General features: G+C 38.9%; 1 protein-coding gene across 5 annotated transcripts in view; it reads right to left on the bottom strand.

The window, feature by feature from the left end:
• Positions 1-13,266, bottom strand: part of ALCAM (activated leukocyte cell adhesion molecule) — a 126,028-nt gene that overhangs the window by 14,538 nt on the left and 98,224 nt on the right. For 3 of the 5 annotated variants that reach the window (XM_075767250.1, XM_075767229.1, XM_075767260.1), the window contains exons 7-11: positions 9,732-9,856; positions 7,958-8,087; positions 2,191-2,303; positions 1,176-1,311; positions 967-1,100 (exon numbers count right to left, since the gene is read on the bottom strand). In XM_075767250.1, the coding sequence (XP_075623365.1) occupies positions 967-1,100; positions 1,176-1,311; positions 2,191-2,303; positions 7,958-8,087; positions 9,732-9,856 (638 nt within the window). Of the gene's footprint in view, positions 1-962; positions 1,101-1,175; positions 1,312-2,190; positions 2,304-7,957; positions 8,088-9,731; positions 9,857-13,266 lie in introns of all 5 variants that reach the window. The other 2 variants (XM_075767239.1, XM_075767220.1) reach the window with 1 other exon arrangement.

Genomic DNA, 13,266 nt, shown 5'->3' with positions numbered 1-13,266 from the left:
CCTGCAGTATCTGTACTGTAACAGCGAGTGAAGTTTTTCCTTAAATTTGCTGTACATCATTGTCAGATTAATACAATGTCCAGAGAAAATTGTTTTCAATCACTTATATAGCTTCAAGGTAATTCCTGCCCTATAACTTAAGTAAATGGACACGTTTTGACAGCTGTACCTAATTTCTGTAGGATTAAAGTGGAACCTAAAGGAGTAATGAAATCTACAGGAGCACTGTGCATTGTACTTCCAGTCTCTGACTGCTTGTATAGATGCCTCATTTATTTTTCCTGCTAATGCAAAATGTAGCAATGCTTTGCATGTGATTAGGTAATCAATATACAAATACTTTAGTTGGCTTATTTTCCAGGTATTCTTCCTGCTGTGTATGGGTACTTCTTATTTCTCCCCCAGGATGACTGCATTAAGGTTCTGTTTCCAGTGAGAAACAACAAGCATAACCATACAAAAACAACTATAAAAGTTAGGATAATTGCAAAGCCCATAAGGAACTATATTGGCTGTATTTTCTTACTTAGCACTTGCCACATTTCATTTCACTCAGTTAATGCTTACATCACATACCCATTTCCTGTCTAATCTAAGTTCTGTACTTCCATCATTACTTGTAAATTCCTTATGCAATGGCGAAATCACCACATTACCCAGATAAAATGACTAAGTACTCTCACTTAAAAATGCATATTTCACTTGTAACCGTTTCTTTTTCCTTCCAGCTTCGGCTTGTAGCCAGCAGAACCTCTGTGCCTTCACCTGCTCTATTCAAAAGATCTTTATCATCAGAAATCATCCATGTGAGTACCATGTAGCTACAGCTACCACTTAACCTTCTCGTAGATAAATGAAATAGACTTAGTTTCTTCAATCGCGCTGCCTGGAAAATGTTCCTTGATTTTAAATCACGTCTCCTATGCACCATCTTTTGCTGAATAAAGTAATAAGAAAGATACTTGCTTTATTTATGATGCTTCCACTACCAGTAACTGTCCATTGCACTGCTGGTTTGGGGAAACCTTCCACATGGCAGACAATTGTTTTGGACATTTTATTTGTGTTGGTTTTCTTCGTCATTTTAATTTGAGGTTTTCCTACAAGAACAATATTACAGTTAATGGTTTTGTTTGAACAGGACAATTAATAATCATAGCTATCTGCTCCCTTACCTTCCACAATAAGTTTAAGTGTCTTTCTTTTCTTTAACCCTTCAACCTCCTGTAGAGTAGTTTCACAGATGTAGTTTCCAGCATCTTGATACTGAAGACTTGAAAATGATGGACTTGTTTGCATTCTGGTATTGTCCTAATAAAGTAAGGAGTTAATCTCTGAATTCTAACTCAGAACACATTAACCTCTAAATTACAAATGTGTCTACTATCTGCAGAGTTTTTCACATCCTTTGGTAGATTAGAGCCTCACTCTTAAAGTGCTCCCCCATTAATAACTATATTTGAATAGCTGACAGCAACATAACAGCATGAAAAGTAGAAACGACTAGGGGTTTATAAAAGCCACCTCCCTTCTTCTTGAACAACTTCACTTTCAAATCAAGGGCACAGATGCGATCAATTGTTAGTTCTGAGCTTTTCTAGTGGGCTAGACAAAAACACGAGTGGTACAAGCTGTTTGAGAGACAGACAGCTCTCCTCTAGGAACCAGGCGTATGAGATCAACATATGCTACTAAACAACCATCAGGTATCATTATTTTTAGTTTCCAGCACTGTAAGTTTAATTTAAACCCACCATCTATGATAGCTAGCCACTGAACACCAGTTGCTGATGTCTCCGATCTCTCAACCTGCCTTGCCCTTTTATTATGTTTATTGGAACTGAGACCAAGCTTGCCTCTGAGAAAACGATTAATGAATCCAAATAGGCTTTCCTTCTTAGAGGGAGCTGATTCTCAAAGGGCCTTGTACAGACCGTTTCAAAAAAGTTGTATTTGTTTTACAGTAGGCATTATTCCTCTCCATTTGAAAACTGAGCTGATAATTAACTGATTTTCAGTCACGAACTTGAGTCCGTAGCTCTCATTTTAGCAATACGTGTAAGACTTATTTTAACAATGTTCTTTAAAAAGCCCAATGAATGGCTTCCTTCCTTCCAAAACACTGAAGGAGCAGCAGTAATGTGAAGAGGTGAACATTCAGATGAAGTGTGAAGTAGATGAATTACTGACCTTTATCCAAAACACAGTTGCATTTCTACTAGAAGAAATCGTGCACGACACAGGCAGGGCCTCTCCAATCTGTTTGGTGACTTCTCCACTAGGAGTAAGCTGCAAATCCAAATCTAGGATAGAAAGAACATTTGTCAAAAGTTCATCTTAGAATGCCTGGCCCATTTCAAAGGCTTACTAAGGAAAGAAAATGTGACTAATTGCACTCATTAAATTCAAGATTTCAGTTCTTCGATAAAATCTAAATCCATTTTACAAGTAAGGGAGAAGAGAGAATTATTCTAAAATAGGCACTGCAGAATGTTCACTTTTTACTGTAATTACAGGCTAGAAGGAAAAGCAAAATCTCACTAATCACTAGACAAATGGATACAATTTTTTTCACCTTGTACTGCTGAAAGAATGACAGAGGAGGTACAAGAAGCTGAAGGAGTACTTCACATAGCAGTATGTGCATCTTGAAAGGGGAAGCACAGACTGCTGTGAGGGTAGCTTGCCAGGGGCCAGGTAGGAATGGATCTTCAGGGGAGGACTCGTGCAGGTGGGGACAGATTAACCTAAACAGTAAGTGGGGAGAAGAGAGAAGGAGGACAAGTGGTAACTTTCTCGAATCTGATAAAACAAGTTGAGGCCCTTTGATTTGTTTTCATTTGTAACTTAGCCATTTTTGTGTAACTTTGAGTCCAAGCTTTGCCTACTCTGTTTTGGCTCCAGGGAAATTGCAGAGTCAGTGACAGCTGTGTTTGACACAGGACAGGGTGACAGCCAGAAACAAAAAGGTCAGGAAACACCGCTCTAGATTTTTCCTAGTATACAGATTTGGCAGGCTAGCGATTTCTTCTTCTTCAAAAAAAAATCCTACACTGAAAGAGAAGCAGAGTTTGCCAAGCTAAATCTCTATTTTGCTTCCCCTCTCACAGTGCCTTGCTTGTAAGCCAAGTTGCCTGGTTGAATGACTATCACAGATGCGCGCGCACACACACAGACACACATAGACTCAAATGGCAACCCCACACGATTTCATCACAAACATAGCACTTGCTGGAAAAGGACTGCAAAATATCCTTTTGGCCTTTAAGCAGAGTTTAAAAAAAGCTAAAGGCAAAATCACAATTGGTAGAGGAAAGCAAAAATAGTGAGTTTTCCTTAACAAAACTGTGAACTTAGCTACTGGCTTCATTCAGTGGTTGCCCTGGGAACACCATTATAATTAAAGGCAGAACTTCAGGGAACAAGTAGGGTCCATCCTGTACTATTAGTCTGCATTATTATCTGTGTTACGAGTCCAATGCCTAGTCCGAGAGGTCATAAGAACTGTACTTTCATCTGTGCATGAGTAAAGCAAAGATCTTACCAAAGAGATAAAATGGCATGTTTCTGTATTCCTACGGGGATTTCTCCTCCTGCCTCCCCAAACTAGTAAATGCAACCCAACTAACAAGGTACTCCAGATCTTACCATTGCTTCCACAAGAAGAAAAAAGACGACAAAAAACCCCCCCAAAAAACAAGACTCATCTAGTAAGCATTTGTATATAGATTGAGGTGGTGCATGGGATGCTTTTCTTCTTGCTCTGTTACTCTTGAGCACAAACTACCAAGGGAGAGGAGTAGTTGAAAAAAAAGCTAAGATTCCCCCCCCCAGGGTGACCTACTTTCAACATCTACTTACCCTTTTGTTCTTTGAAGCAAGATAGCACCTCAAACCCAAGAGATCACTGAAGAGACCATAGAGGAAGGATTCCTCTCACATACACCACAGTAAGCAAAAACTCATTAAAGTTTTGGCCTTCATCTCAAGCAAGACTGACACTGAGCCCAGAACAATCCTTCAACCCAGTCTTCTCCAGGGTAGCATGCCTGCATCCCCCCCCACCCCTCCCCTTTTTGTGGTATAACTGAGACTACAATCCCTCTCACACACTTGTCTTGGTTGCTATAGAAGTTCAGGAAAATTTACAGCGTGCGAGATGAACTGCATAGCTCAGAGCAATATTTGTATGGTGATTTATGAAGCAAGTACAGAATGAAGCTACTGTTTAACATAGGATCCCCTCTAGGAACTCTATATAGAGCAATTTGATTTGGATTAATGTTCTGTCAGTTTATCTGTAGGGTCCACAAAGAAATGTGATGTAGATAGATACTTTTACCTCTCAACTTATATGTTCTATTAGTAAATAAACTCTTCTTGGTACAGAAGTACGAGGAGAAAATATTTCTTGCATACAGAAGACTGTAAAAATTAATTTTCCTTGCCATTGAAAGAAAAACTTTGTTGTGAGAATTTTCCATACATTTCCTGTTTGGCTTTGAAATGTTCTTCATAAACAAATTTCTCATCAGGCACCATTTTCAATATATGCTAGCTCTTAATGTGGTCTCACCTGAAATCTTGCATTGATTTCAGTGCTGTCTTTGAATACCAAGTAGCACAGGGAAGAGGCAAAGAGTGCATTTTGCATGTATTAACACATCATGTGAGAGAGGTATGGAATTAATGTGGGGAAGACTGGAGCAAACATTTCAGTTTTGAAACTCTATCGCACATATAGGACAGGCTCCCAGCATTTAAAGGAGGCCTCCAATGGAACACTGTGCTACGACTGGGAAAACTATGCACAGCACTTGCCTGTAGCCTGAACGCCCCAAACACACTAGCAGCCAGCCAGACACTTCTCCTAGTGTACTGAGATCAGATTTTTTCCATGCAACATTCAAAAGGCGATTTCCCCTGTATTTTCCATGTGTCTGTAGCACAAGAAAAGACTATAAACAATACCTATGGAGAAACAAAAATGCTAAATTTCTAAAACCTTTAATTTACTGAAACGTTTGCAAACTTATTTCCCTAGATAACACATTTTAGCAGAAAGGAAAGCATCACTAAGAGGAAGTTCCACAGCCCTACTCCATGTGCAGAAACAATTATGGCAAGAGATGAAGAAAAGGGTTGGTGAATTGAAACAGTCACTTGCTTCTTCATAGCTGAGGGAAGGTACACCCACCTTCTACTGCCAGGTGCTTTCCTTGCCTCGCACAAGCTGTGCTTCTACAGCTGTTTAAGTGGTTGTAAACAGGTTTTGCCCTGGCCCCCTCCCTTTTGCTTCCTGGCCTCTGCCAGTTTTGCTCATCTGATCCTTGGCAAGGAACAGAGCTGACAGAAAATTAACAACCTGGTGTAAAAAAACCAAACCCACAACATAAATCCTGTTCTGTTGCTCCCTCTGTTGAGGGACGAATCACGCCAACAACAAGCACTCAGATCTGCTGGACTTTAAATTAGGACCTTGCTGCACAGATTCTGCACCTGCTCCGAGGGCCAAGAACCCAGGTTGTCCAGTGTGTCCTTTACGTTCCATGGATAAGGAAGAGACTCTTTCTTCCCCCTTCAATTTGTTTTACAAATAAAGTATTTCCCTAAAATTTATGGGTAACTCAGATGCTTTATTGTAAATTTTCAGCTTTCTATGAATCTCATAATTTACATTCATCTTGGCAAAAAAGAGTTTGGTATTGAGCCAGAATATTTTGCTACAAAAAATAGTAAAGAACTATAATGTGCTAATGTATTTTTTCATACCAGCAAGCTTTCCCTACCTAGACAATGGAAGGAACCAGTGGAGTTAAAATGCTCAATAAAATCTGTTTGGGAAAAAGCACTAGAGCTGAAATGTAACAAATTGCTATAAATAGTTTCACAGATTTAAACTAAAATTATTATATCGATGACTTTGTTGTGGTTTTGTTTTGTGAGGTTTTTTTTTTTTTTTTAAAGTGAAAATAAAAAAATCTAAAGTGCTAAGAATGGACACGAGGAAAGGAAAAGCCTTGACTCAGAATGAAGGCTTTTTCAGTGTAACAGCACAGACAGGAATATTCAGCTGTAGGTGTAAAAGTAAGCAATAAAGCAAAAGAAGAAGAAAAAGTAGGATTTGATAGGCATTAATAAATAGTATTTGAAGGACAAAAAACATTGTGGAGGCATAAAGAAATCTGAAGATCTAACACCAAAAAAATATAAGTACATTAGAAGGATAAAGCACTCAATATTACTGAGTTATGCTGGAAAATTAATATAAACAATTGAAAGATGAAGGAGGATATTATAAAGCTTCTACAAGTTTTATGACTTTTTCAGAGGAGTTCCTCTCAAAAGAAAACATGCTGCAGAAACACTTTAGACCAGCATAAGGCAGGACACCGAAGTAGATTAAAGTAAGGGCATGGTCTGGGCATTCAGGAATTACAGAACTACTCCAGGCCACCGTGCCTCACTCGAGCAAAAGCTTTACTGCAGATAGAGGTGTTTAAGAAAAACAAAACCAAATGAACCCTAAGCAAAGCAGTAGGGTCCTAGATTGTACCCATGAGTTCTGAGTGGTTGCACTACCTGCCAACACTGGAAAGACTCCTGTCAAGAAAACACATGCTTCTCTTGTGTAGTAAAGCCCTTCTGACACGCAGACAAAATAGTAGAGAAAGGAAAACTGTCTTTTTATAAATAACTTGGAGCTGAGGAAGCCATTCTTTAGAGTAACTATTTATGGAAGTACAAGTAGACATGCAATCCACTTGGAGTAAAATACAAGGGTCAGTTAGTTATACCACAGCAAACTACCAGCAAGCTACCTTTGATACTGGGCAGCTAGCAGCAATAGTACAAAGCTCTCTTCAGAGAGCTTGGCAAAGAGAAGGGGCAGGTAGGAAAACAGCGTATGATGCAAAATATTCATTAAATGGAATAGTGTAATTATTCATGTACAGATATATTCTGCATGCACTGTACGTTTTCCAAGAAAAAAAAAAAAATCAAAGCCAAGTATACAAACATAAAGTTTCTTTTTATGTAAAATATAACTGGTATGGAGGCCTTTAAACTTCATTACTCATGTCTCTCTGAACCTGTAAACCATTAAAGGTATTTATGCTACTAACAAGACTACAGACCATCAGTGTTTTTAGGGGAAACCTAGTGCCATTGGCCTGAGTCTCATCACAGCCTGTGATAGTATAGCAAAGTTTGAAAGAGTTCCTGCTCTTGTTTTCTCACAATAAAAAGATTAAAAACAACTATTGAAAAGCAACCATTGCTTCAATGGTTCAACCAGTTCAATGGCTGCTTTTAAAGTGGTGCTGATAAAGTGTGAGTAAATAATGTAGCATCCAACTAAAGAAACTTTACTGAGCTCTGCAGGTTTCATGATTCTGTGAAAAGTGAAAAAAGCAACTTGTTCTATGTGAACATAATGAATTCCTAAGTCTCTTCTCTAGACACCTTATACGTTAACCTCATTGAGGTACGATGAAGGTCATGTGAATTTGACTCTGAAGAATGACCTTCAGCGTTACCACTGTGGGCCAGCTTGTGTGTTCGAGTACATTGTAAGGAACAGCTGGAGCAGAATAATTCGCCATACATATGTTCACAAGAGTGAAAGATAAAATACCAGAATTTTCACTGTATATGACAGTGCAATAACATCATATACTATACAAAAGTTATGAAAAGTGAATCTGTATCTAAGCCAATGAATTGAGAACCTTAAAGTTTTTGAACAGAAATACATTAGAAAAAGCAAAAAAAATTGCAAGGGAAAAAAAGACAAAAAAAAAAAAGACCTTGCACTCCTTTAAACTGATCACATCATTCAGCTCTCCCATAGGTTAATTGGACTAATCTACCTAAGTTAAGCAGAGAGAGACCATCTCAGAAGGTGCAAGATAGGTTTGTAGCCTAACTAGGAGTACAAAATGCAATGACTTACAGTGCACAGTGATGGTGGTCGAGGCCATCATGCTTTTGTCGGTCAGAGAGCACTTGTATTCCCCTGTTGCATTTCGTCTCACATCTGCCATTACGTAAGTATCTGAGCTTCTTATACCTTCTGCTTCTCCCTGTGGATGGAAAACAAAACTTTTATTGTATATGGACCTGCTAAAGACATTCAATTTTTTCAGGTCTTTTTATTGTTATAAGGATCCTGAAATACTCCAAAATACGTGGACACAGCATCATGGAAGTGTAGTTGCCTATTAATAATGTAAAGGCTTATTTCCTGCACGATGACATAGCTTTAGAAAACACCTACAATTAAAAGCTTACTCTTTAACTTAATGACTAACTTATTTTAAGAGGACATTAAAATACAAAAATCTGAAAGTTTAGCAGAAAAAAATGGGAACAAAAGACTGAAGCAGTCTACAAATAAGAGTGTTCAAGAAATCACAACAGCAAAACAAATTGTGTTTCTAAATCTGTATCTGAAATGATACATTCAGTTTAGGAAAAACCATGAAATAAAATGTGCTGCATTACACATTTTTAAACAGCACAAACCAACCTGAATCTATCCATAACATGGTACGGAGCCTGTAGTTACCTATAGAAACTGGTGTTTTAAATTAGCCAAAGTGTTGCTTTCTAGCTGTCCAGTTCCCCAGTTTCTACCCAATTAGGACTGACTTTGATCAGCTTAGAAAAAAAGCATAGGATGAAACCCCAATTCCTATCTCTGAATCCAGAAAGAGATTTACGATAACCGTGAGTCTTGCAAAGAAATCACCAATTCCAGCTCTCCTTGAGAGAAAGGACTAGTATTAGGGAGACTGAAGATAAGACAAACTGGGGTGTTTAGCTCACTCACTGAGATCCTGGAGCGAGGAGAGATACCATACACTTTTCCCCTGGCATATAGTGAGTTCCCAGAATGACTCACTAAATCTAAATGGCTGTTCTGAGATAAGAGGACTTCAGCTCCTAGTTTCCCTTGCTGCTCTTCAGCAATTCAAACATGCCAGGAGTCCAAACCAGATGAGGATTATGCTCAAAGTGCGACATGCAGTTTTTGAAATACCTGAAAGCATGCCACTGCTTTTGGCCTCTCTCAAGATCAACTCTGCTCACTACTGCAGGAGGAACAAAAAAAGGGAGATAAAATAGAAGAGAGAAACAGGACACGGGAAGCAGGACTAGGAATCTTAGAATATAAAGCCACATCTGTCCGTGGATTTCACCAATACTAAGAAGATTAATGGAAGCCTGTAGTTTTCTCTATTTGCATCTTATGCATTTGACAGATTTGTCCTGTCACACTGCCACCAATTAATTAATTAAACGACATTGCACGAAGATTCATCTGTGAAAGTCCAAAAAATCGGAATTAATTTCCTGTACTTTCACTGCTGGATCTTTGGCTGTTATGACAACCGATGAGGTGATTTTATTCAAGGTGCTAAACCCCTTTTGTCAAAACTGCTTATCAAAATATCTGATGTTGGGAAATGAAGCCTAACAATTTTTAGTAGGTCCAAAATCTAAAAAACTTTGGGCGGAGTGGGGGGAAGGAGAGGTTCTTTCAAAATATTTTGCCAGCTCGGGTGAGGCGTTCTCAGAGAGTCTGATGTATCTGCAGTTTTAGTCACATCGAATTCCTTCCTTCATTTGTTATAAAATCACGTATACACTGACACATAGCAATATCTGTAGAAAGGGATGATACAGAATGTTTCACTATGCAGTGACAGCGAGGCAGGACTTACTGGAATGTAAAACAGGAACTCCTGTGGAGGAGGGTTGCCATTTCCTGAGCACTTCAGAGTGATGTTATCGCCTTCTTTAACGGTGCTTTGTGACAGCACTTGAATAGTCACCTTCTCTGTTGGATCTGTGAAAATAATGTACACATTTAAGAATTTCTGCAAAGCCAACAGACAGTAACACTATGCATATGATATTCATGGCCGAAGAGTATGTGATTTTATCATCAAGCAGGTGAAGGTATTTGCACATGTAGATCTTTTTATAAAGAATTGAAGTTAATCACACTTTCTATATTTTTGCAAATGAAGTAAGAGCAAAAAAGCCATATGATAAAAAATTAATTTTTCTTTGTCAAAATACCTGGCACTGAAACAGCAATGATTACAACCATGTCATGTGCTTAAAAGAAAAAAACACCCTGATCAGTATGAATAGTTTCATGATGTGATTTCATTATGAGGGATTAACTTGTCCTCTGTGAAGCTCACTGTTTAGAGGACTGCAGCAATCTGAAGAACAACTGAAGCTCTCAACGCCTTGTGTTAGTACTAGATAATAGCCTTCTTGCATTAAAAAGAAAGAAATATGAACTAAGCGACTATGTTCAGCCTATTCTATATGCTGCTCACTACAAGCTTTCAGAAAGATGAATTTGGTGAGCATAATAGGACCCTTAACTTAGTCAACAGAACTGTAAACATAACATACTTCTGTCATGTTCAGTGAAGTTGAACTATAACTTACATTATACTTTGGTAATTTTTTAAGGCAAAGACAGAATATACTTTAATAGATGCTATTCTTTCCAAGTAGAAGCCTAAATATAATTTTTCAAAAACAAAGTAAAATGAACCAAATTAAAGGAAATAATATGGGCAGATAACTCTCACTGTTTTAATTTCAACGAATAAATAAAATTCCTCCAAAGATGCCAGTCTTGCATTAAGACACAGTACAGTGCACCTTATTAGACATTAAAAAAATCTACATGGCAGAGAAACTCTTGCCTGACAGTTGATTTTGTGTGTTTAGTGAAGCATGTGCTCTACAGCCCTTTCGACCCTTAAGGCATTCATCATGTCGGTCTTCTGCTATCGGATTTCTCAATAACAGGAGCTGCTTTCTGCTGTGGCCTCTCGATGACCGAGAGCCCTAACACAGCATCTCACTCCTCATCACAGGAGGAGAGGTGCCGGGCTTCAACAAGCCGCATCCTCGCTCCTTCCGATGCAACAGCCTCAGCTCCCTTCCATGTCCAAACAGCTTCCCTCTCAGTACGTTCAATGCTGAAGCACAGCTTTGCCTGCTTAGGAAAAGGAACTCCAGCATCACTGCTGGCGTGGAATACAACAGATGTGATGAAGTAGCTGGCCAGGAATCACATGCACGCGTCTTGGTGGCTGCTGGGCAAAAAAACCTAAACCACCAAAACCCATTTGGGGGCTGTCTGGTAAGCTAGCCTGCTGCAGAAACTTCTCTCTCCTCCTGTCATGTTTATGTGTAGGTGACCAAATGTGAAAAAGTTATCATAAAGAATGTCTAGATATACTCTGGAATTGCTTAGGCTTTGTCTCAAGACTGAAAAGGGATGAACTATAATGAGAGACTTCAGGACTTTAATTTGAAACAGGTTTTCCCACAGAGATGAACAGAACCGGACACAGTTAAACAAGAATCACATTCTTGCAAACCAGCAGTCTTTCCTGTAGGAATATCTTACCCTTCTATCTACTGCAATCAACCAGGAGCGAATTTTTAATTTCATTCTCTAAGCTGGAAAAGAAAAATAAATCTACAGGAGTAAATAGCAAAAGACTAAGTTGTTCTCTAAGCTGAACAGGTCACCCTTCTGGGGAAGACACAACCTGATGACAGGAAGCCACAGCGTCCGATGCAATGTTGAGTGCTGCTTAGCATGAGTAATGTGCTCCCATGCTTTCACTAATAAATAGGAGCAGCCTGGTGAAGGTATATTTTACCTCTCAGTGGCACATATACCTGGCTTGGCGCATTTTAACTTGTGCTTTTGTAAACCTTTGTATCTGCTTTCTGCAAGAGCAAAATTCTGGGAGCCAGCACCAAAAGGCAGTTAGGTATATAGTAAATGAATCTGCTATCCCAGACCTGCCACGGCCACAACTGACATCATTCTGCGTAATTTCAAGAAAAATACCAATGCTGGAAGCAGCATCAGTATGAAGTGTCTTTGAGTCTAATCTGTTATGTAAAGGAGTTTATCCATGATAAGACAGATCCTTAACACAGGGCATGACTGGAAAGTTTGCGTGACAAATGTTATCTTTTTACACTGATTAATGCTGAGCAGAGCCCAACACAACTGGAGTCTAGGTAATTTAGATATCTGAGATACCATCTACCCATCCAGCTCCAGGAGTTCTCTTGTATTACTCATGTTACTTTCAGTAGCTTGCTTGCTACAGCTGCAAACCACAGCCCAAAGTTAAGTACCGATAACTACTGCTAGCTGAGCTAAGTTATCCATTTCCAACTAGTCACCCATCTCGGCAGGAGCTAATTCACTCTTCTTATACTAGGTTACAGTGGCTGGCTGCTTCCAGGATATCAGCTAGCTATTAAACACTTGAGTACTAGAGACTGTACTAACCCAGAGCTAAAAAAACCCCAGTAAAACATTTCTTAAACCCTGACTGAACAGGTCTTTGAAAACATCTTGTGCAGGCATACTTCTAAGCATGCTTTCCTCCTTTCTTTATGATAAATAGGTAAGTTGCAAGGAATCTCACTAGATACCAGAATGAACAGCAAGGTCATCTTTATGACGACATGATAGCTTTGACAGTCAATCTGAAAAAAAAGGCTGAAAGACAGACTTCCATTTCTTAAGAGTTGGACTCTGTAATTTTTTTTCCATCTGCATTACATTTGACTCACATTAAAAAAAAAAAAATCACATTTATTGAGAAAGAAACTAATTAGGATCACTGAACCAAATTAAAAAACAAAACCACATCAGACATGTCATTATCATCAACTAACGTCAGTCAAGAAATCCATCTGTTGAAGCTTTGGATGCCTATTAATAAAGAGTTTCAAAAATTCATTTGGAGATGCATTTGAGCAGAGTAAGGAATTGAAGTTACAGCAGATGAAAATACTCAGAAAGGAAATTGGGTAACCCCATACTCTAAAGCCAAAGATAATACTTGAGGCCTATCTGGTACTGAAGGGTGTGCCTGCCTCCCACTGTTGGCTAATTGGCAGTACAATGATACTGCCCATCTCTGGAGGAAGAACTATCTTAATTAAATTGTGTGTTACTAGACCAGGATTAAAAGAGTTAGTCCAGCAAGCCTTAAATCTTTAACACGGAGTGCATGTGATATCTGGTGCAGTGACTATTCTGCAGTGCTGTGCAGCCTTCTTTTTCCTTCACGTTTTCTTAATTGCAAGTGCACATAGCACATACATCACAGAAATCTGCAAGCGCCTTGTCCTCAACTGGTGAAGTAGCCTAGTGCATGAAAGTGGTGGGGAAATGGGGACAGCAGAGCA

The sequence above is a fragment of the Balearica regulorum genome, chromosome 1 (genome assembly GCF_011004875.1).
Source record: "Balearica regulorum gibbericeps isolate bBalReg1 chromosome 1, bBalReg1.pri, whole genome shotgun sequence".
In the NCBI taxonomy this organism is placed as follows: Eukaryota; Metazoa; Chordata; class Aves; order Gruiformes; family Gruidae; genus Balearica; species Balearica regulorum.
The sequence above is the reverse complement of the archived record's forward strand: the minus strand, read 5'-3'. Positions and strand labels throughout refer to the sequence as shown.